The sequence below is a fragment of the Hyla sarda genome, chromosome 1, assembly GCF_029499605.1.
Source record: "Hyla sarda isolate aHylSar1 chromosome 1, aHylSar1.hap1, whole genome shotgun sequence".
NCBI classification, from domain to species: Eukaryota; Metazoa; Chordata; class Amphibia; order Anura; family Hylidae; genus Hyla; species Hyla sarda.
In genome coordinates, this window is record NC_079189.1 from 372,777,787 (window position 1) to 372,797,896 (window position 20,110).

The 20,110-nt window shown below is 42.0% G+C and overlaps 1 protein-coding gene across 2 annotated transcripts in view; it reads left to right on the plus strand.

Annotated features, from left to right (window-relative positions):
- VPS13A (vacuolar protein sorting 13 homolog A) overlaps positions 1–20,110 on the plus strand; it is a 350,725-nt gene that overhangs the window by 311,766 nt on the left and 18,849 nt on the right. For both annotated transcript variants that reach the window (XM_056523518.1, XM_056523526.1), the window contains exons 65-68: positions 6,362–6,525; positions 12,640–12,685; positions 12,772–12,895; positions 13,529–13,643. In XM_056523518.1, coding sequence (XP_056379493.1) covers positions 6,362–6,525; positions 12,640–12,685; positions 12,772–12,895; positions 13,529–13,643 — 449 coding nt within the window. The remainder of the gene's footprint in view (positions 1–6,361; positions 6,526–12,639; positions 12,686–12,771; positions 12,896–13,528; positions 13,644–20,110) is intronic.

Genomic DNA, 20,110 nt, shown 5'->3' on the forward strand with positions numbered 1-20,110 from the left:
GATTTCGAGGGACAATGTCATGTATACAGGGAGTAATGGAAATCCCTAAGTACTTAAAGCTAGAGACTACTTGTATCTTTGAAAGAGCAATTTGAGGAATATCTGGCAGAGGAACAAGAGGCATCAGGACTGACTTGTCCCAATTAATAAGCAATCCCGAAAAGGACCCAAATTCTGTAATAATGGACATAACTGGGGCCAGCGAGTGTACCGTATCTCCCATAAACAATAACATGTCATCGGCATACGGGGCCACTCTTTCTTCAATAGTGCCATACCGAAACCCTGAAATATCCGGCGACCGCCGTAAAAGGCAAGCCAGAGGTTCAATAGCTATAGCGAAAAGTAGGGGCGACAAGGGGCAACCCTGTCTTGTACCTCTCTGCAGGGCAAATGGTGGTGAAAGTTTACCATTAACTCTGAGGCGGGCAACCGGACTCTGGTAGAGAAGCTTAATGTAGGCGAGGAATCTCTCCCCGAATCCCATGGCCCTCATCACACTCCATAAGTAATTCCATTCGACGCTATCAAATGCTTTGGCAGCATCCAATGAAAAGACCAAGCGGGCCCCCGTACCATCCTGAGACATCTGCAGATTCAGATTCACCCTCCTGATATTATCCACTGTAGACTTACTGGGCATAAATCCAGTCTGATCCTCATGGATCAGAGAGAGTACAACCCCTGCCAATCTGTTAGCAAGCACCCGAGCCAGCAGCTTCACATCAGCACATAAAAGGGATATGGGTCTGTAGGAGCCTGCACATAGGGGGTCCTTCCCAGGTTTCGGGATAAGTACAACTATTGCTTCCATCATGGAGCAAGGCAAGGAACCCTCTAAAACCGCTGACTCGACTACCCGCAACAGCCGCGGCAGTAAAATACCGGAAATTTTTTTATAGACCTCACTCGGGAGGCCATCAGGACCCGGAGCCTTCTCATTATTAGCATCTTTTAAGGCTTGCTCCAGTTCCTCCAGAGAGATGGGCGAGTCCAGCTCGTCCCTCTGCTCCAGAGCAAGGGATGGCAACCGAGCCCCCCGTACATACTCTTCCAACGCCCGCCCAGTGCAGGAGGCCCTAGAGGAGTATGCATCCCTATAGAAGGCCAACAGCACTCCCATAATTCCCTCCTCATCAGTGACCTCATATCCTCGCTCGTCTCTTAGGCAAGTAATAAACGATACCCCCTGCTGTGCCCTGGCAATGGAGGCCAACAGTTTACCAGTACTTTCACCACATTCAAAATATCGTTGCTTAACAAAAAAAAAACGCTTATTTTCAGCTGTCTCTTCCAAGTACGTTTTATAGTCACCCTGGGTCCTCAACCAGACATCCTCAGTCCCCGGGGATGGGGCCGAGACATACACATTCTCAGCGCCAACCACCGCCAGTCTCAACTTCTCGCTCCTTTCCCTAGTGAATGATTTATGTATACTAATGTCACGTATGAATAAACCCCGTACATAAGCCTTTAGGGAGTCCCACACTGCAGAAACCGAAGCCGAACCCACATTCAAGGCAAGAAAGTCCCGAAGTTCAGCAGAAATAATTTCCGCAGTAGTCAATACCTGTAACAAGAACAGGTTCAGTCTCCACATGGGGCGCACCCCTCCAGCACCATCAGTAAAGTCAAGCATGAGCCTGATGGGGGAATGATCCGAGAGTCCTCTAGCCAAATACTCTATATGTCTAACCATCCTAGCCATATCCCCGTGTCCAATCACCAAGTCAATTCTAGAAAGGGTCCCATGCGTAGCAGTATAACAAGAGAACTGCAGAGCAGAAGGACTGCGACAGCGCCACAAGTCAAATAGGTCAACTTCAGACAGTAGGTTAGCAAGTCCAGTCGGCCTAGAGGGAGGGAGGGGGGGGGGGGGGCTGTGATCCCCAGAACCTATCCACAGAGGCATCTAGGACCTGGTTAAAGTTGCCACAGATAAGGACAGGGGCCACTGGGAAACCCGAAATTACTGAGAGAACACGATGCATGATGCCACTGCTATAAGGGGGAGGGATGTACACACCCACACGTATAACCATACGGCGAGACATCTCCGCCAGCAGGCAAACAAATCTACCCTCCGGGTCAATGCTAGAGGAGAGAAAACTGAACGGAATAGATTTATGGATCAATATACTGACCCCTCTAGCATGAGAAGAGAACGTAGAATGGAACGAGTGACCCACCCAGGCCCTATGAAGAACCGCAGTGGTGTCACCCGTCAAATGAGTCTCAGTAAGAAACAATACAGCTGGCTGAAAATGTCTCACCACATTAAAAACAGCATAGCGTTTGGACACATCACCCAACCCCCTAAAATTCCATCCTATAAAATTAAAGGCCGCCATCATACATCCAGGGGTCAATAACTGTCCTAAAAGTAATAAACACATTCATGGGGCACAGGCGTACACTCACAGGGAGCATTCTGATAGAGCAAGCAGCAGCGGAAGGAGAGACGGAAAACCAAACGAACAGACAGATAACAGCAAACCTACACAGCCACACCAAGCGCCGCGGCTCACGGCATCCAGGAGCACAAACATGCACACCGGCCACTATCACACTGCAGACACAACCAGTAAATATACCAGGATACTTGGACCAAGGTGAGTGCACATCGCAAACAGTCAAACAGCCAACCAAACATGAACATGCAACTAAAGCACTCCTGCAAATAGACATCAGGTAACATATCACTTTTGGACCCATGTCAATACAGCCCCACCTAACGCCCCCACAAGAAGAAAATAATTATGACTAGGCAGTATGAAGTAAAAAGGAAAAAAATAAAAGATAAAAGTGGGAAAGAGCAACCAATATCAGCATTCTACACCAGGTCCATGTCAGCTAGAACAGTATAAGTTCAGTCCGGAGCAGGCTCCGGTGACCCTCTCCGGGCCCTTCCACGCATTGGGCTTCATGTGTGTCCAGCCACCGGACCACAGCATCCACTCCTTCAAAGAAGTGAGTGGACCCCAAAGCAACCACCCTCAGCCTTGCAGGGTATAGCATAGAATATTGTAGATCCAGGGAGCGCAGTCTCTTTTTAACATTCATGAAGGAGGCGCGTTTCTTCTGCACCTCCGCTGAAAAATCTGGAAAGAATGAAATGACATGGTTGTCCACGGTGACCGGCTGTTTTTCTATAGCCAGTTTAAGTACCAGGTCCCTGTCACTGTAATGTAGAAGCTTTACTAGCATAGTTCTGGGCAGACCAACAGGAGGAAATGCAAAGAGAGGGGTCAGATTATCAGCACCAAACACCTTCTTAAGCCAGCTTTCCATGTACTCCATAGGAAACCGACCGTCACACTTTTCAGGCAGTCCAATTATCCGCACATTATTTCTCCGCAGACGATTTTCCAGATCATCTGTTTTAGCTTTGAGCATGGCTATGTCCTGACTATGTCTAGTAGAGTCCCGAACTAAAGGAGCCACAGTGTCTTCCACATCACTTACACGCCCCTCCACAGCAGAGGTGAGCTCCGTCACTTTTTGCAAATCGTGTCGCATTAAAGAGATGGCAGACTGCACAGTGCCCACCTGAGCAGTCAACTGGGAGAGGGTAGAATTACATCTTTGTATTTCCGCAAAAACTGCAGCCAGAGTAGGTTCAGCGACCAGTATAGCCGGGGCAACAGCCAGCGCACCAGACAAGTCAGGAGGGGTACCAGGCAAAGACACATGTGATCCCGCAACAGAGGCCTGCAGAAAAGTATCATAGTCCTCCAGAGGGTCCATGGGGGTCCCCATATCCACCATAGAAAGAGGGGCCTCCTTGCGGGCAGGTGAATCGGGATTGTCGTCTCAGTGCAAATTTCTCCAACTTTGCCGCCACCTCTTGCTGCAGCGTCAACTTATTCCCAGATGAGGAAGATCCACCGGTTCCCTGCTGTGAGGGACCTGCTCCCTCTTTATTTCTCCGACCCATGGCAAAATTCGGTCAATGTAATAGTAAGAGCACACAATAGGACATAGCAGGTGCCACAGAGCTGTCTCCACCGGATAGGCCACCAACTTAGCTGCAGGTCAGTAACCGGGCAATGCCACCAGCGGGGGGGGGGGAGCACTGCAGATACAGGAGCAGGGGTAGCAGTCCAGCAACAAGGAAGGGGGCCAAGCAGCACCCCCAACCACTTAACAGGTGTCACCAATGTGATTATGACAGAGAGGCCGGGGGGGGGGCTCCCCCAACTCACAGCGACAGTCCAGTGAGGTAGCAGCAGCAGTCCCCACAGTATATCAGCAGGCCCCCAGCAGATGTAGCAACACAGGGGCTAGGAAGTCTCTCCCCCACCGCTCACTTCACCGGAGACCGCAAGAGAGATAGGGCCAGCCGCCTTCACTCCTCAGCACAGGATCCCCGTCACCGCCAGTCAGGAGCCGTACCGGAAGCCAAGGAGGGCCTCACAGGATGAAGTCCGGAGATCGCTGCGGGCCAGAGCCCCGACCCCACCAGCTACTTCCACCGGGACCGGACACCAAGAACCGCCGCGGGGAATCCTCGGAACAGGTAGGGATATCTTCAGTCCCCCCCCCCAGGAGAGGGGGAACCAGGCAGGACGGAGGATCCCAGGCCCCACGGCCTAGCACACCACAGGCCTGAATGTGCTCCCCAAACTTCTCCAATCCGCTCAATGGGGGCACTGCAGGGGCTGGAGTCCCAAAAAAGCAGGATGGCAGAGATATTTAAAGGATGGGGATTCAGGATGGCAGGAGCTCAGCGCTCACACGTCCTCTCAGGCAGCCATGCATACCACACCCCTCTGGAAAAAACATTTACTTGGAATATAAAAGACTGGGGCAACGGGTGTGGTGTGGACCAAGACAACACACATACTTCTCCTCGGTCCATTAGGAGTCTGGTGTCTAATCATGTGGGAACCGGTGGGGCAGGAAAAGAATAGTCCATATGCCTAGTATATATAATAATAATTATGATGTCCCTAAAAGGATATACACAGGTATATACATGTAGACATCCAAGCGTATATAAAAATCAATACATCTGTTCATCAGGTTGTAATGTCCACATAGAGATTAGGGCAAAAAAATTCAGGGTGAAAGAGAGTCCACAGGTATAGGGATAGAAAAGAAAAAATATATGTTCTAAAAATACTTGTTCAGTATGCTGAACAAGATCAGGACGTGACAATGTTGTTCTCATGGGTGTAAAATAGTACTTACAGTTAGGAGCGTCCTGAGGTGCCTACTGTGGTTTTTGTCCAAGGGGTGGTTCGGTTCCTTTTTTTGTCTGGTTCCCTTGGACTCCTGCTGGTTTCTTTATCTGTCGGTTACCTCCTACTGCTTTGGGACTAAACTGATTAGCTCAGGGTCAGTAGGCAGGGTTTATCGTGCCAGGAGGAGACAACTTTTTCTTTGTATGCCTAGTGTCAGCTCTTCCTTGTGGCAAGAGCATATACCCACGGTTCTGTGTCCTTCAATGGATCCTCCAAGAAAGAGATTTTACGGTAAGCACAAAACAAATCAACTTTTTAGGTGGAAAGTTCTGTAACATCATAGACTTGAATGCATCTCAGACATTGGGCTGACTGTTTTGGTATCTAAGTGAACAGAACTTAAGTCCATCAAACCCACATTCCAGATTATCGAATTATCGAATGCCAGATTGTGCAACTAATCATTGAAATTAATGACTACTCCTTATATATGCAGTAGTGTGTATTTTATATTTTAGATGTGCTAAATACTTTTATATTGTTATTCCTTCCACAAGGACCCTGTGGGAGGATATATTATTAATATATTTTAAACATATTTTAGTAAATTTCATATTATTGAAGCACGGTCTCTCAATTTAATTTAATTTAAATTTGTGTACTATGAGCTTCAAACTGTCACATGGAAGAAATAGGCTCCAATACCTCAACTTACTGGTCGTCTGTAAAAGTTCTTACATCTCTATCCCATTTGTCACTAATTGTCAGTTAAAATGTTCTGGTATATATTTAAATGTTTTTACTTTGAAAGCTCTCCCAAAGACCTCTTTGAGAAGACAACCCCTTTGTCCAGACCAGAATAGATGTGACCAATTTTTACTCCACCACACATTCTATGGTGCCAATTTTTTTATATGTTCACGCCCAAAAATGACTTTTCACTGCAATTTTGGGTGGCCTTTTCAAGCAGGTTTTACTTTAGTAGGTACCAGTTGTGTTTACCAAAATGTGCATCCAGGTAACTGACCACGAAGCACAATATATTTTGCAACAATGTTAGTACTGGAGGTCTGTATGCTGTTGTCTCTCTAAGCTCTTTATATCTTTATATTAAGATAAAGCTTCTGTCTTTCCTCTATAACATAAAACATAAGATCACCATTTATTTTTCTAAGGTGGTTTAGCTGGAGCAGCATCCCGGATCACAAGTGCTATGGCTAAAGGTGTAGCAGCTATCACCATGGATGAAGAATATCAGCAAAAGCGGAGAGAAGCCATGAACAAGCAGCCAAGTGGAATCAGGGAAGGTCTTACACGTGGAGGAAAAGGCCTTGTATCTGTAAGGCATATTTGGAAATCTGCAACATAACCTAGGATTGTTGTATTCTACTACTTAACGTGTTTTGACATTTGTCCACTTTTCTAGCTGTATTATTGTCTCTGTTTTTCCGAGGGACTATTGTTGTGGTGCCCTTTAAACTAGCCACAAAATGGTGTGTGAACATGGCCTCAAGCACAACTCTCCTCTCTGTATTTTTCTTTCCCCTTTTAACCCAATAATGGTTCAGTAATATAGTTATGTCACTAAGTGGATGGCTTTTGTTGAAGGAGGGGAGATTTGTCATCGGAAAATGGCCTATTGTTTTAATCAAGTTTTTATGTCTTATTTTTTTTCTAAAGTATTTTTCATAATTTATAATCTATATTATAAAATAATCATGAAATCTTCCAGTTTTTTTCAGTCTGGCTTCTAGGCCTAAAACTAAGCTAAGACTTCCTGTTTTGTCTGTGATAAGAAGTGGAAAGGGATCTGGACAGAATAACAGCAAAAAAAGTAAATCTAGTATATAGATGAGACTATAGCAGCTTTGTCTCACCCTCCCTGTAGTATAATGTCTACACAGGTCACAGGACATGCTATGTGGAGGAATGTCCTCCCCTCTATGATCCACATTAATTGATAAGTTTATCGAGCGCTCAGAGAAGCAGGACACGTTGCACACAGTCGTATGCACTGATCATATTTCTTCCCTTTATTCGATATACAAGGGGGTTATATACAGGATCACACAAAGAAGGTAATGAGCCAGTTCAGACAAGATGGCTGCCCCAATAATAATGTACTAAAATAAAATTTAAAAACCACACAGAAACAGATTAGAAAAAAAGGATGTATTTTAGTATCTGGTTCTAGTCAGTTAAAAAAAAAAAAAAAAAATCTAGGTGACACATTCACTTCAGCTTATCAGAAGAGATCTTATCATTTGTCATTATTAAAATTGCTTCCAGCTTCATCTTCTGCCAATAATGTGAGTGTGGGCAGTGTGTATAGTAGATCAAACAGTACTGTTCCCAAAACAATGAAAGGATACCAGTAAGAATTTTTGTATGCCAATATTTCTGGCATTTATACAATAGGTTTTTATTAATAAAAAAATAATATTTTAGATTTGATCATGCCTTGAGCTCACATGATCACTTACTACAAGGCAGCAGTGCCTGGAGATGACTGATAATGTCTAAGATGGACTTCTCTGTAAATGGGCTTCACAGTACATTGCCTCATATCTGCAGGTCCCATCTCTGAAACCTTCACCTTTTACATTGTGTTCACACAATTTTTTGAGGTGATAAATGGCCATTGTTTGCCTTAAAATACAGTTTTTTTTTTATGTCTGTAGTTTCTTTTCCTATTTATTTACATTGCATTCAGTAGGAAAATGCAGCACAATTTACACGCAAAAATACTTGAACATTACTATCAAAGACATAACTTGCTTAAAACTTGTGTAAAGCTCCCCTAAAATGTGACAAAAAATAGCTTTAAATGCTACAAAAAGCAATTAAAAACATGCTTGAAAATTTTAAAAGTACCGGTCACCAAATAAACTGTTCTCAGCTACCTCAAGCTATGTTCCCTAACTACTCCTAACACCCCTCCCACCCTTAAAAACAATTTCAGAGCTTTAAAAATGCTCTGTATAATGCTCTGTATCTTACCATTCTTCTTGCTCACATAGTGCAATTTCCCAGCAGGAGAAAGTGGGTGTTTCCCAGCAGGCATGATCTCACTGAAGCCTGCTGGGGGACAACTTCAGCATTGTGATGAATAGAAGACCTCAAGCTCTATGCATGTTTCAGTCTGTGCAGATTTCAGTGAGGCTCTCCTTCAGCTGTCAGTCTGTGTGGCTTTCTGTGAGAATCTGGGGAGCTTCCACTTTCTGTCTGTTCTGACAATCAAGCTCAGTGCAGAGAAACACCTGAGTTTGGTCTCCTGCCAGGTCAGGAGGAGACCGAACTCACTGTATTAATTGTGGCTGGGAACAGAACAGAGCCACCTAGTGGCTGCTTTTTATATTACATTTTAAACATATTTATGTTGATAATTTTAAAAGCAAGTGAATGGGAAAGTGTCTGCTAATTACACAAGGAACACTATATTAAAAGTTTTATTTGGTCACAGGTACTCTTTAACCCCTTAAGGACCAAGCTCATTTTGGCCTTAAGGACCAGAGCGTTTTTTGCACATCTGACCACTGTCACTTTAAACATTAATAACTCTGGGATGCTTTTATTTATCATTCTGATTACGAGATTGTTTTTTTTTTGTGACATATTCTACTTTAACATGGTGGAAAATTTTTGTGGTAACTTGCATCCTTTCTTGGTGAAAAATCCCAAAATTTTATGAAAAATTTGAAAAATGTTCATTTTTCGAACTTTGAAGCTTTCTGCTTGTAAGGAAAATGTATATTACAAATAAAAATTTTTATTCACATATACAATATGTCTACTTTATGTTTGCATCATAAAATTGATGAGTTTTTACTTTTGGAAGACATCAGAGGGCTTCAAAGTTCAGCAGCAATTTTCCAATTTTTCACAAAATTTTCAAACTCACAATTTTTCAGGGACCAGTTCAGGTTTGAAGTGGATTTGAAGGGTCTTCATATTAGAAATACCCCACAAATGACCCCATTTATAAAAACTGCATCCTCCAAAGTATTCAAAATGACATTCAGTCAGCGTTTGAACCCTTTAGGTCTTTCACAGGAATAGCAGCAAAGTGAAGGAGAAAATTCACAATCTTCATTTTTTACAGTCGCATGTTCTTGTAGTCCCAATTTTTGCATTTTTACAAGTGGTGAAAGGAAAAAAAATATACTTATATTTGTAGCCCAATTTCTCTCTAGTAAGGACATACCTCATATGTCTATGTAAATTGTTCAGCCGGCGCAGTAGAGGGCTCAGAAGCGAAGGATGGACAAGGGGATTTTGGAGAGTGAGTTTTTCTGAAATGGTTTTTGGGGGGCATGTTGCATTTAGGAAGCCCCTATGGTGCCAGAACAGCAAAAAAAAAAAAACACATGGCATACCATTTTGGAAACTAGACCCCTTGAGGAACGTAACAAGGAATTAAGTGAGACTTTTGCATATGTGAAAAAAAATTTTTCACTAAAATGTATGTTTCCCCCCCAAATTTCAAATTTTTGCAAGGGTTAATAGCAGAAAATACCCCCCACAATTTGTAACCCCATCTCTTCTGAGTATGGAGGTACCCCATAAGTTGACCTGAAATGCACTACGGGCAAACTACAATGCTCAGAAGAGGAGTCATATTTGGCTTTTTGAGAGCAAATTTTGCTCGGGGGGGCATGTCGCATTTAGGAAGCCCCTATGGTGCCAGGACAGCAAAAAAAAAAAAACACATGGCATACTATTTTGGAAACTAGACCCCTTGAGGAACGTAATAAGGAATTAAGTGAGCCTTAATACCCCACAGGGGTTTCACGACTTTTGCATATGTAAAAAAAAAAAATTTCACTAAAATGTGTTTCCCCCCCAAATTTCACATTTGTGCAAGGGTTAATAGCAGAAAATACCCCCCAAAATTTGTAATCCCATCTCTTCTGAGTATGGAGGTACCCCATAAGTTGACCTGAAGTGCACTACGGGCGAACTACAATACTCAGAAGAGGAGTCATATTGGGCTTTTTGAGAGCAAATTTTGCTCGGGGGGCATGTCGCATTTAGGAAGCCCCTATGGTGCCAGGACAGCAAAAAAAAAAACAAAAAAAACCCACATGGCATACCATTTTGGAAACTAGACCTCTCGCAGAATGTAATGAGGGGTACAGTGAACATTTACCCCCCCTCCCCCCCACTGGTGTCTGACAGATCTATGGAACAGTGGGCTGTACAAAATTTTTCATTTTCATGGACCACAGTTCCAAAGATCTGTCAGACACCTGTGGGGGGTAAATTCTGGGGTGAGGGGTGTAGTTTCCGAAATGGGGTCACGTGGGTTTTTTTTTTGCGTTTATCAAAACCGCTGTAACAATCAGCCACCCCTGTGCAAATCACCTCAAATGTACGTGGTGCACTCTCCCTTCTGGGCCTTGTTGTGCGCCCCCTGAGCACTTTGTGCCCACATATGGGGTATCTCTGTACTCAGGAGAAATTGCGTTGCAAATTTTGGTGGGCTTTTGTCCCTTTTACCTCTTGTGAAAATGTAAAGTATGGGGCAACACCAGCATGTTACTGTAAAAAATTTAATTTTTTTACACTAACATTCTGGTGTAGACCCCAACATTTCCTTTTCATAAAGGGTTAAAGGAGAAATAGCCCCCCAAACCTTGTAACGCAATTTCTCCCGAGTACGGCGATACCCCATATGTGGCCCTAAACTGTTGACTTGAAATACGACAGGGCTCCAAAGTGAGAGAGCGCCATGCGCATTTGAGGCCTAAATTAGGGATTTGCATAGGAGTGGACATAGGGCTATTCTACGCCAGTGTTTCCCAAACAGGGTGCCTCCAGCTGTTGCTAAACTCCCAGCATGCGTGGACAGTCAATGGCTGTCCGGCAATACTGGGAGTTGCTGTTTTGCAACAGCTGGAAGCTCCGCTTTGGAAACAGTGGCGTACCGGACGTTCTTATTGGGGGGGTACTGTGTAGGGGTATGTGTATATGTAGTGTTTTTAACTTTTTATTTTATTTTGTGGTAGTGTAGTGTTTTTAGGGTAAAGTTACACGGGCGGGGGATTACAGCGAGTTTCCCAGTGCAAAATCTGCTGCATCTCAAACTTGCAGCGAGAAACCCACTGCAAAACCCTCACCCCTGTGAATGTACCCCGTACATTCACAGGGGGGGGCACCAGCTGTTGCAAAACCACAACTCCCAGCATGCATGGTCTGTTAGTGCATGCTGCGAGTTATAGATTTGCAACAGCTGGAGGCACACAGGTTAGGAAACACTGAGTTAGAAACAGACAATGTTTCCCAACCAGTATGTCTCCAGTTGTTGCAAAACTACAACTCCCAGCGTGCCCAGACAGCTGAAGGGAGTTGTAGTTTTGCAACATCTGGAGGGCCCCAGTTTGGAGACCATTGTAGTTTGGAGACCAGCTGTAACAAAACTACAACTCTCAACATGCACTGACTGTCCAGGCATGCTGGGAGTTGTAGTTCAGCAACATCTGAAGGGCCAGATGTTGCTGAACTACAACTCCCAGCATGCCTGGACAGTCAGTGCATGCTGGGAGTTGTAGTTTGGCAACAGCTGGAAGAGCACAGATTGGATACCATTATACAATGGTCTCCAAACTGGGGCCCTCCAGATGTTTCAAAACTACAACTCCCAGCATGCCCAGACAGCCAAAGGCTGGCTGGGCATGCTGGGATATGTAGTTTTAAGACTCCTAGAAGCAGCAGTGAAGATCTTCCACCACGTGGCTGGTCCCGCTGCTGCTCCAGGTAAGGCCGCCGGTCCCCGCATGTTCTCCCCCTATGCCGCAGGTCCCTGCGAGCCCCCGCAGCCATCTTCCCCCGTTCTGCCCGACTTCCAGGGGCGGGCAGTGCGGGGGATCTGAACTTTCACCCCAGGTCACAGTGATTGCTGACCAGAACCATCGACAGATGGTCCTGGGGGGGTGTTGCAGAAGTTGTCCCCTGCTGGAAACAGCGGCACTTCTGCCAGTTAACCCGTGCGATGCTGCGCATCGCCGGGTTAACTGCGTGTCATATATATATAAGCCGTGATGCGCGAACTGCCTGCACATTGCGGCTTATTTATAAGCCACTCTGCGGGAAGGGGTTAAGGATAATTTTGATTTTAAATACACGTGTATTTATGAGCCTCAAATACACTTTGTGAACACAATACAAACGTGGAATAATGTCCACCTGTGAACACTTTCCTGGGAGAAAATAATTTCTTTTAGACATAACATAATTTCTTTTAGACATAAAAGTTTTAGACATAACTGTATTTAAATGGTTTAGTGTTATTTATATTCAGCCCCCTTCCCCCAGGTAACAAGTGTTGTTTTGGTATATAAAACCTTTGAAACCTTTGGGGGGAAAAATAAAAATATATATATATGTGTGTGTGTGTGTGTGTTTCTGTGGTGTCACAGTGGTGAGCATACAACATTTTATTTTTTCTCCTCAGGGCTTTGTCAGTGGAATAACTGGGATTGTCACAAAACCAATTAAAGGTACAGTAAATAAATCTGTTTAGATAACAATGTTATGTGATTATGTTTTCCAATGTTTCTAACATTTCACTCAATGTGTTTGTTAGGTGCTCAGAAGGAAGGGGCAGCTGGATTTTTTAAAGGAATTGGTAAAGGTTTAGTGGGTGCTGTAACCAGGCCAACAGGAGGCATCATAGACATGGCCAGCAACACATTTCAGGGCATTAAGAGGTAATCTGTTGTTTACAGTCCTATATTTTATATCATTTGGTTTCATTACTGTAGATTACATTTTTATTAAGTGATGTTATTTTCATTGTATTGTATTTTATGTATATACCCTACACTTATATTCCTATGTCCTGTAAAGGGAGAAAGAATTTATTGTTCAGCAATTGTAGGGTCTGTAAAGATGTAATCCTGGTTTATGTATAATTCATAGTTTGGGCATACCTTTCTATCATTTTGTCACAGGCCATATATTAGATGCTATCTTCTGCCCTGGCCTGGCATTTTTAAACTCATACAGAGAGTTTTTGTCAAGTTCTTTTACACCAATATGGCAGTGAAGGAATGGAAAAGGAAAGATTGCATTGTGATAAGATACAAAATACCAGGAGTTAATTATTCTTTAGCTGTAATAAAATACTTAACCAATGTTTACTGAAGATTTTCAGTTTATAAGCTTGGAAAACAAAACCTACATTTGGTCTATTAAAGCCTATGGCTACTCTGCGGATATGCAAAGATACCCTTGTAATGGTATTCTAACGTATACTAGTGGTGTACAGCTAAAAATTTAAATTGAATGCCCCTGAAATGGTAAAGTGGTTTGCTTATGCTGTGAATGCCTTTTCTTTGCAGAGCTACTGACACTGCTGATGAGGTAGAGAGCCTGCGCCCTCCACGATTTCTTCATGAAGATGGGGTTATACGACCATATAGACTGAGGGAAGGCACTGGGAGCCAAATGCTGCAGGTGATGGCAACTCAAAATAAATAACATTGGTCAGCACATCCAAAGAACTGTTATAAACATACAGGTGCAAACTGCCATGGCTGACATGCAAATGCAAACATTGCAAGATATATGTATAATGTAAATCATTTTTCATTTGCAATACTGCTATGAAATAAATTGAGGTGTTTAGTATACCATTTAATCATATACTGTGTACCATCCCACCACGGTAAGGACTGACCCTACACTATAGCTATGCCTTCCCATGTAGAGGGCAACCGAAATTCTTAAGAGAAGATGCAGAGATACATTACATGCATTGGGTAATATTGGTTACTGTGCCTAAGTTTAAAGCTCTTAGTGCCTGTTCCTCAACTGGCTCTATAAAACTTGCATTCAGTATATGCTATCAAAACACTTGGGTATTTATAACCAAACTTTTATAACCCAACACTTGGAAAGCACTATGTTAGAATAAACGAAGGGAATTATCTGTTCTCTCTATTCTGCTTATTTCCTGACAATATTTGTATTCATATCCGTAACACCTTTATACGTTTTTTAATCATAAAGAAATGTTATTATTTTTGTTCCAAATAGTGTATTTAAAGTGGACAGACCAAAGCTATTTAACTTTTTTGAAATATTTCTAGAAAAAGTTAAAAATGAACACATTTCAGGCTATTTCTATGATAAAAAATCCTTACTTACTGACTTTACACATATATTTCCGTTTTATTGTTTTCATTTTCTTAACACTGTAAAGCCATCCTCTCTTCAGTTGGTTGCCTTCATCTTGAGGCATGGCTTCTTGTTTTAGTAAAAGAGTTCTATAACTAAGGGCATATTCACAGATGAGATTGTCATGTTAATAGGTGTGTACTCAACAGTGTATTGTGATTATGCCAAGAAATGTGATGCTGTATGACTTCCTTGGCAGTAATCTCAGGTGCCATGCAGAATGGTTGATTAAGGAGTGGGCTAGTCTATACTACAAATGTGCATATTTTAAGACAGGGGTCAATTAAATAAATGGTGGGAGCTTCTAACAGTAAATGTTGCCATAAAAAACTACTAAAACCTTTTTCTTTATTTTATAACTGGATAAGTCTCTGTTACATATGTGATATAAATATGGAGAATAGTGAGTGCATCTCTGGAGTATAATACAGGATTTAATTGAGGATCAGTACAGGTTAAGTAATGTAATGTACACCAGGCCTCGACAAATGCCAGCGTTTTTGTCAGCCCATTCTATACTGTTGTCACAGTGGCCCTTTCAATACAGCACAAAAAGAAAAAAAAAGAGATCATTGCATTAAGTGCACACCCAATGAAAAAATATTGAATATGCAAAAATCTTTATTGTATACACAGACATACATATAGAATTAAATGAGACAACATAGACATCTAAAAGCAATTAAAAAGCTCATGAATGAGCAAACCACAACATGGGAAGGGGCTACTACTCAAAGCTGCTACTCAAAGTTACACATTGTAGGCAATACAAATAAACAATTAAGATATAATAAATACCCATGTGCATAAAAAATGATTAACAGAAGAGTAAACAAGTGATGGGGACACTTTAAAGGAAATCTGTCATCAGAATCACCCGCACTAAACCTGTTACACAGGCTTGTAGTGCAGGTGATCCTGATTAACACGCTTCTTACCTCATTAAAAACTGTGCAGCGATATCTTCATTTTTAGTTATATGGTATTCCCAGGCTTGGGGCTCAGTGGGAGGTCCGCAGCATCAGCACAGACTCGCTTATGTCATTTTTGCCGGGCAGAACAGCAGCCCGGCTCATGAATATTCATGGCTGCCTCATCGCAGTCTTCCTCCTGGTGTAGGTCACGTGGTAAATGCTGCGCATGCGCCACGCGCAGTACACCCGGAAGCGGCGTTCTCCTGCATAGATAGATATGCAGGAGAATGCCGCTTCCGGTGTACGGCGTGCGGTGCTACCCACGTGACCTACACCAGGAGGAAGACTGCGATGAGGCAGCCATGAATATTCATGGCCGCTCCGCCCGGCGAAAATGACTTAAGCAAGTCCGTGCTGATACTGCGGACCTCCCACTGAGCCCCAAGCCTGGGAATACCATATAACTAAAAATTAAGATATCGCTGCACAGTTTTTAATGAGGTAAGAAGCGTTTTAATCAGGATCACCTGCACTACAAGCCTGTGTAACAGGTTTAGTGCGGGTGATTCTGATGACAGATTTCCTTTAATGCTCTTAACCACAGACCTATAATAATACATGCTTCAGTTGTTAAATGATATGTCTTGTTACTTTTTTTTTACATTTCATAGTATATTCTTTTTTACATTTCATATATCATTGTTGTGTTCATTTATGTTACAGACATTGTGGTTACACCACCAATGCATGTGTTTAGTTAATTTCTGTTTGTTTTTGGCTTTACTTTATAAAGGCTTTTTTGTTTGCTTTTAAATAAATACTTTTATTTTAAACTATTTGATCTTATTATTGTCTTCTGGCATAGGTGCTTTGTACAATTCTTATTTTTTTTTTTTTTTTTTTTTTTTAAAGACGAAAAAAAAAAATATGTCATAACCTACACGAGACATCTTTTTCTTGTTACTTGTCTCCCTTCCATCATTCATGTCTTTGTAGTTAGTATTACATTTCGGTCCAAATATTGTTGTAGTGTTACATTTGTGTTTCTGTTAAATTAAGTTTTGTGTATTGGTTATAATGTTAACATACTGTTTTTTGAGCCTTTTTTTTTATTTATTTGAGTTTTAAAACAGTATTTTGCTTTTGGTAATTTTTTCAGCTGCTTATGGCTCAAATTAAGGCTCAAAATAGTGAATAATCATAACCAATAAAACCAAAACAAATACATATACATTTGCTGATCATTCATGGCCATCCTGTTGCCTGCTACACTTATTAAAGGGGTATTCCAGATACTTATACTTGTTTATATATTGCTGAGCCCCATATGAAAATAATAAAAAGCTCATACTTACCTTGGGGCTCCCCCTGTGACACCTTCTGGCTCTCCACTCATCGTTTTTTATTCTACTTGTAAAAAGAACTGATTTAAAAAGGACAGAGAGACAGAAATTGTGACGGGAAACGAGGGAGCGAGGTTCATGAGTATGTCTTTTTTTTCCTGCCCAGTAATATCTAAAACAATTTAAGTATCGGAATACTTTTTTTTTATAGTAAGCGCTGGGCAAGCGAAATATACTTCTGACCTTCCACAGAGTATGTCCTGTTGATAGATCTTAAAGCGTACCTGTCAGATCCCACAAAAAAAAAAATATGTTACTCAGTACCTAATCGTGACCATGTACATCAAATTTTTATGCCTCTATCACCTAGATTTATTATAAAAATTAGGTCGATGACACACGCATTAGCCGCGGCAATGCCAGGTCCCCGTAGGGTAGATCGCGGGGGGTCCTGCGGAAAGGGGATAAATGTCTAAGACTGCAGTACTCCTTTAAAAAATTATTGGTTTGGTTTTCTGATGCCATAAATGGTCACTTTCATTTCAAATAAGTTTATGGCCTTTATGATTTCTTACATATTAGTAAATCACCTCTTTACTAAAAGGCTCCTTGCCCCACAAAAAAGCAGTAAAGTCTTGGCCACTAGGTACCTCCATGGGGAAGGGCTTATATTGTGCTATGGACAGGAGAGAGCCTGGGCTGTTACCTGCAATTTTTAAAGCATGTCTGCCTCCTACATGAGGTCCATGCAATAAAAGAAGGTACATCCAGGCTAACCTACCTATCTCTGAGCACCCATAAAGATCTGGACAGCTACCCTTTGTGTAAATACTTTTTTTCCTACTCCTGTATTTACACATTGCACACTCATTTTATTCTGCTGGCTTGTCAGCAGCAGCAGAATGTCATGGCTTAGGGTAACCCATTTCTTTCTGCACTGCAAATCCAGTGCATCAATGACCCCTGCTTTTCTTATCAATAGCCATCTATAGTAGTACTCTCACATGTACTTCCTTACTTGTCTGGATCACAGGACAGCACCTGCTCCTTTCTGCTATGCAGTTACATAGTGCTGATGAATGTGCACTGGACTAATTAGGCTGGCACTTCGCTGGGGATTGATTTACATAGCACACTTTGGATAGGGGATAAGATTTCTAGGGGCTGAGTCCCCCTTTAATATATCTTCACAGCAGTCAAGCAATGCACAGCTCTTAAAGGGGTACTCCGGAGGAAAACTTTTATTTATTTATTTTAAATCAACTGATGCCAGAAAGTTACAGATTTGTAAATTACTTCTATTAAAAAATCTTTACCCTTTTCTTTTTTTTTATTTCTTTTTTGTCTTGTCCACAGTGCTCTCTGCTGACACCTCTGTCCGTGTCAGGAACTGTCCAGAGCCGCATGGGTTTGATATGGGGATTTTCTACTGTACTGGACAATTCCTGATACGGGCATCAGGTGTTAGCAGAGAGCACTGTGGACAAGACAAAAAATTAATCCAAAAATAAAAGAATTTCCTCTGTAGCATACAGCTGCTAAAACGTACTGGAAGGGTCAAGATTTTTTAATAGAAGTCTTTTACAAATCTGTTTAACTTTCTGGCACTGGTTGATTTAAAAAAATGTTTTCCACTGGTTTAATCCTTCCAGTACTTATTAGCTGTATACTACAGAGGAAATTATTTTCTTGTTGGATTTCTTTTCTGTCACAACCACAGTGCTCTCTGCTGACACCTCTGTCCATGTCAAGAACTGTCCAGAAAATCCCCATAACAACATATGCTGCTCTGGACAGTTCCTAAAATGGACAAAGGTGTCAGCAGAGAGCATTGTGGTCGTGACAGAAAAGAAATCCCAAAGAAAATAATTTCCTCTGTAGTATACAGCTAATAAGTACTGGAAGGATTGAGGATTTTTAATAGAAGTAGTTTACAAATCTGTTTAACTTTCTGCCACCAGTTGATTAAAAAAAAAAAAAATAGTTTTCCTCCGGAGTACCCCTTAATTTTCCATGTATAGATAATAGAAACATAGATACATAGAATGTGTCGGCAGATGAGAACCATTTGGCCCATCTAGTCTGCCCAATAATCTGAATACTATGAATAGTCCCTGGCCCTATCTTATATGAAGGATAGCATTATGCTTATCCCATGCATGTTTAAACTCCTTCACTGTATTTGCAGCGACCACTTCTGCAGGAAGAAGTGCATCCACTACTCTCTCAGTAAAGTAATACTTCCTGATATTACTTTTAAACCTTTGCCCCTCTAATTTAAAACTATGTCCTCTTGTGGTAGTTTTTCTTCTTTTAAATATGCTCTCCTCCTTTACCGTGTTTATTCCCTTTATGTATTTAAAAGTTTCTATCATATCCCCTCTGTCTCTTCTTTCTTCCAAGCTATACATGTTAAGGTCCTTTAACCGGTAAGTTTTATCCTGCAATCCATGTACTAGTTTAGTAGCTCTTCTCTGAACCCTCTCTAGAGTATCTATATCCTTCCGGAGATACGGCGTCCAGTACTGCGCAAAATACTCCAAGTGAGGGCTCACCAGTGCTCTGTACAGCGGCATGAACACTTCTCTCTTTCTACTGCTTATACCTCTGCCTATACATCCAAGCATTCGGCTAGTGTTTCCTGCTGCTCTATTACATTGTCTTCCTACCTTTAAGTCTTCTGAAATAATTACTCCTGAATCCCTTTCCTCAGATACTGAGGTCAGGACTGTGTCAAATATTCTATATTCTGCCTGAGGGGTTTTATGCCCCAGGTGAATTATTTTGCACTTATCCACATTAAATTTCAGTTGCCAGAGTTCTGACCATTCTTCTAGTTTGCCTAAATCCTTTTCCATTTGGCGGATCCCTCCAGGAACATCAACCCTGTTACATATTTATGTGTCATCAGCAAAAAGACATACCTTACCATCGAGACTTTCTGTAATATTACTAATGAAGATATTAAACAATATTGGTCCCAGTATAGTTACATAGTTAGTATGGTTGAAAAAAGACATACGTCCATCAAGTCCAACCAGGGAATTGAAGGGAAGGGTGTAAGGGGATAAGGGAAAGGGATGTAGTTTTATAATTCTGCATAAGCATTAATGTTATTTTGTTCCAGGAATGTATCTAACCCTGTTTTAAAGCTGTTAATTGTTCCTGCTGTGACTAGTTCCTGAGGTAGACCGTTCCATAAATTCACAGTCCTCACGGTAAAGAAGGCGTGTCGCCCCTTTAGACTAAACCTTTTCTTCTCTAGACGGAGGGAGTGCCCCCTCGTCCTTTGGGGGGGGTTAACCTGGAACAGTTTTTCTCCATATTTTTTGTATGGGCCATTTATATACTTATATACGTTTATCATATCCCCCCTTAAACGTCTCTTCTCAAGACTAAACAATTGTAACTCCTTTAATCGCTCCTCATAGCTAAGATGTTCCATGCCCCATATTAGTTTAGTCGCGCGTCTCTGCACCCTTTCCAA